Genomic DNA, 3885 nt, shown 5'->3' with positions numbered 1-3885 from the left:
AAATGTATTTTCACAGGAATCACACCCACAATAAACAATTTATAGACTCATTGCATCTGTGACATGTCGATTCTTGAGCACAGTCAATGAAATACTGATTGTAAATGATCAATGCATCAAAGCCATCAGAGCCTAACATGTATTAGCATAACTTTACACTTTGTGAGTTGGGTTTGTTTTGGTCTTGATATGCAGTCTCAGACTTGGTCACCTCAAGAACTGCAAAACCTGCTAGATGAACTTTAATAGGCAAACCCTACTTGTACATTTAAGATGGAACCAGAGTAGGAAGAAAAAAATTAAACCAATTAAGGAAAAAATAATCCAGGAACCATTTGGATGAGTGCTTCGTCCAAGCTTGTTGAGAAGCTTGTTGTTTGTCAAGCTTTAACATTAAGAATGTTGTTTCATAAATTGTCATTTGTTTTAAGGAATGCAAAGATGAAACCAGTTTAAATGGTTTAAACTGTAAGCATTGCTTCCTGAAGTAGAATGGATGATTCAATGAACAGCTGCTTGTAGAAAGTAATTGTAATCATGCTACAATGCAAAAAAAATGTTGCCTCTTATTTCTTTTATTTTGATGGAGTGTTGATCTGGCCCCATGATGATGTTGAAACCCTCAACAGAGAAGCTGTCTAAAGAAAGTTTAAGCTTGTGGTACTTNATTTTCTCAATATTTTGATTTTTTTGCACTCTCAGATTCCTGAGTTTTAAACGGTTGTATCTCACCCAGATATTGTCCTATTCTAACAACTCATACATCTATAGAACGTTTATTTATTCATCTTTCAGATTATGTAAAAATCTCAATTTCGAAAATTGACCCATAAGACTGGTTTTGTTGTCCAGGGTCACATATAGTGTACATGTACATTAGGACAGGCCCTTGACTCTTTATAATGAATCTGGTAAGTGGCAAAGGGCAGCTATTTTTTACTTACAAGTTGTGTAATTGCTCATTATGTAATGATATTAAATGAAATATTTTGTTGAATTGCACACAGATTGAATTGGAGAAATTTGTGTTATTCAGGATGTTTTGTTTTTAATTGTTTTCTGTGGTGAGATTCTTTGTCCGAAGATTTTAATAGCATGGCATGAGGGAATTTGTGATACTGTTTAACTGTACATAGACCTTGCCTGTGCAAAAGACACAATTTTGAGGATGAGGAATTCCTTTATTAAACAAAATGTGTTGTGGCGTTGTGTGTTCTGCAGATGGCACATTGTCCAGTTTTTGAAATTTGTATGGATTTTTTGAGAAAACCAATGTTTCATTTTTTATAATGTAAAGGAGTGTGCCATTAAATAATGAAATAAACCTCTGATGGATAATATGCGATAAGTCATGCTTGCTAGTTTTTGTTTAAAAGTGTCATAATCAATGTTAAATAAATTTGCTGCAGTATTTACTTAATTAGATCAAACCATTATTGGCCAATTGATTATGGGAATAAAACTTTATTAAAAAAAGACTGATATTTTAGGAAACTGTGTTTACCATTGTAATGATTTGAAAGGTTAATACTCTGCTTATATGAATAAGGAACAACTTAACCTGCCTATCAATCTCTTTTAAACTGCATTGTTTTGTTTAATAAGTGTTTACCTGTGTAAACTACTGTATTTACGTCTGCTCTCCATGTGGCCAACTGCAAACATTGGAATATGCAAACCTTGAATTGGTTGTCCAAGAGAAAATACAACGGTGTCAATGAAAAATAGTTTAATTTATATTCAGTCATAGTGAAATATACAACAAACCCATTCTATTTACTGGTCAAAATATAACATCTACAGATTAATCTCAACACTCGTGGCGTCATATAAAATGCAAAAATAAATGCATATCAACAATATTTACAAATGTATACAAAGTGCTTGAGGTATTTTAAGGGTTAAGTTGCCAACACCCTCGATCACTTATAGTGCGTCAAGAAGACTTGTCGATGACAAAATGGCACTTTCATACAACTGAAATATTATCCATTGCGCATCCACACTTTTCAACAATCATATTTGGGAATTCGGCCACCTCGATCTCAGTATAATCTCCCTTTTTGACTAAATACATCATAGGTAGCGGCGCGCTCTCCACAACCGCGCACTTCCGCTCCCCGTAACCGTAGTTACGCCTGGGCTGCCGACAGCCGCCCGTGCACCTGAACGCCTGATAGCCGGACGGCTCGATGATCCAGTACTGGGTCCATGTGAGTTCTCGGAAATTGATGAAGAATTTTTCCCTGCAGCACATGCCGCTGTCTTTGTTGTGTTCACAGTCTCCACTAGACCTGCAACGCAAATAACAATAATTATTGACACATTGTCCTCGTTACGAACCTGTTTTGGACGTTCTTCGGAAAACATTTTTAACGTGATATATGTGATGCCTATTTAATACCTAAATATATGCAACAATTTTGCTATTGACGCAATAATGAAGGAATTGAATGATTAATTACTATTCGAAAAAAGCAAAAGAATTCACGCTTACCCAAACTCTTCGAGGTTGAGGGTGTAAAGAACAAGCTCGGGGTTTCCCAAGGTGTTGTCATTTGGATCTTGCGTTGTGAAGTGGACACACTTGGCCATCTCTGCCGCGTAACTGCCGGGTCTCTCGCCCTCGATCCACACCTCAAGGTGCATGGGCATCTCCATTCTGCTCTTTGACCAATATTGCACCGCCTGAGTGACATCAAAGCTTTTCCAGCCCGTTTCGTGAATGGGAATCAACCTGAGTAGTTGATGGGTGTGACAATTAGTATGCATGCTCCTTAACGCCTATCACTTGTGGCATTACCATAATGAGGAAAGAGTAATGACTGTCTGTGGCCGTCTGTGCTTACCTGGAGTCTACTAGTGAAGTTCGGTTCGACCCGTTCTCCAGGATTTCCACCCAGTAGATGCTCACCCGGGCGTTGTTGACGGGTCTGTGGCCCTTTCTCTCGGGCATGGAGCGCTTATGTGGGGCTTTCTTGAACAGCTTCATTTCTGCCATCGTCACTTCGCTGTTGTCCGGAATCCTTGATTTCATCTCAAAGACCACACGTTGACGTGTCGTGTCAGAGTATATAAACTGACCAGAGATGTCTGGGGAAGATATGCAAATAAAGAAATAAATAATAAGCAATTAAGTTGTTACATTTTATAATATTTTATATCATTGTACTGGTTCTTCTTGACAAATATTGCATTTTACATTGTGCCATTTCATTTTGCAATATTTTCTTACCTGCATTGCCAGGGATTCCCCTCAGGATGCCTGCTAAACTCGGAAGAGAGCGGCGTTTCCTTGCATGGTGCAGTTTCAGCATTGAAGTGTATTTGTTCTTAATGTGCGCTGGAATCACCAAGTTCTCCAAATCCCTCTTGTGTATTTTCGGAGCCTCACTAAGTCCAAGTTTCTCCAGCATGGCGTCCTTCATATCTTCGTGAGTGAACCCCTTCACCATGGCGAAAAGTGCTGCGTAAAGAAGGCAAACGGCGCGGATGGAGGACATCTTTCACGTGAAGGTGCTGGATCGGTTGTGAAGCTGTTCGGTTCTCTAGTTGAGATGGCTGGCCTTTGACAGCGGTCCGTCCTTATATGCACCCACCAGACCCCCAGTTGTTCACACTTGGACAAAGGGGGCGGCGACTGACATCAGAAGGAAGGTGATACATAAAAGCTACGTTTTATCGGAGAAATGAATGTAGAACTTCAATCTAAACTGTAAAATATAAATAAGACTTTAGGTAATATAGTACTACAATAAACGGTACGTTTCTACAAAACATGCATAAAGACAGATAGATAGATAGATAGATAGATAGATAGATAGATAGATAGATAGATAGATAGATAGATAGATAGATAGATAGATAGATAGATAGATAGATAGA

At 38.4% G+C, this 3885-nt stretch overlaps 1 protein-coding gene across 1 annotated transcript; it reads right to left on the bottom strand.

Annotated features, from left to right (window-relative positions):
- Positions 1-1838: 1838 nt before the first annotated feature.
- On the bottom strand, positions 1839-3503 carry LOC130550976 (left-right determination factor 2-like). Its single transcript, XM_057328512.1, has 4 exons — positions 3236-3503; positions 2850-3093; positions 2498-2737; positions 1839-2294 (listed from the first exon to the last, which is right to left on the bottom strand). Exons 1-4 carry the CDS (start codon positions 3501-3503, stop codon positions 1970-1972), a joined length of 1077 nt encoding a protein of 358 aa, XP_057184495.1. The 3' UTR covers positions 1839-1969.
- Positions 3504-3885: the final 382 nt, after the last annotated feature.

Source organism: Triplophysa rosa, unplaced genomic scaffold (assembly GCF_024868665.1).
Source record: "Triplophysa rosa unplaced genomic scaffold, Trosa_1v2 scaffold517, whole genome shotgun sequence".
Classification (NCBI taxonomy): domain Eukaryota; kingdom Metazoa; phylum Chordata; class Actinopteri; order Cypriniformes; family Nemacheilidae; genus Triplophysa; species Triplophysa rosa.
Note: the sequence above shows the minus strand (reverse complement) of the source record. Positions and strands in the feature narration are given on the sequence as shown.

Coding starts and splice junctions, on each gene's coding strand:
- LOC130550976 (XM_057328512.1), bottom strand. CDS start 3,503: ATGTCCTCCATCCGCGCCGTTTGCCTTCTTTACGCAGCACTTTTCGCC. Junction 3,094..3,235: donor GGGAATCCCTGGCAATGCAG/GTAAGAAAATAT, acceptor TATCTTCCCCAG/ACATCTCTGGTCAGTTTATA. Junction 2,295..2,497: donor CTCAACCTCGAAGAGTTTGG/GTAAGCGTGAAT, acceptor TTTGCGTTGCAG/GTCTAGTGGAGACTGTGAAC.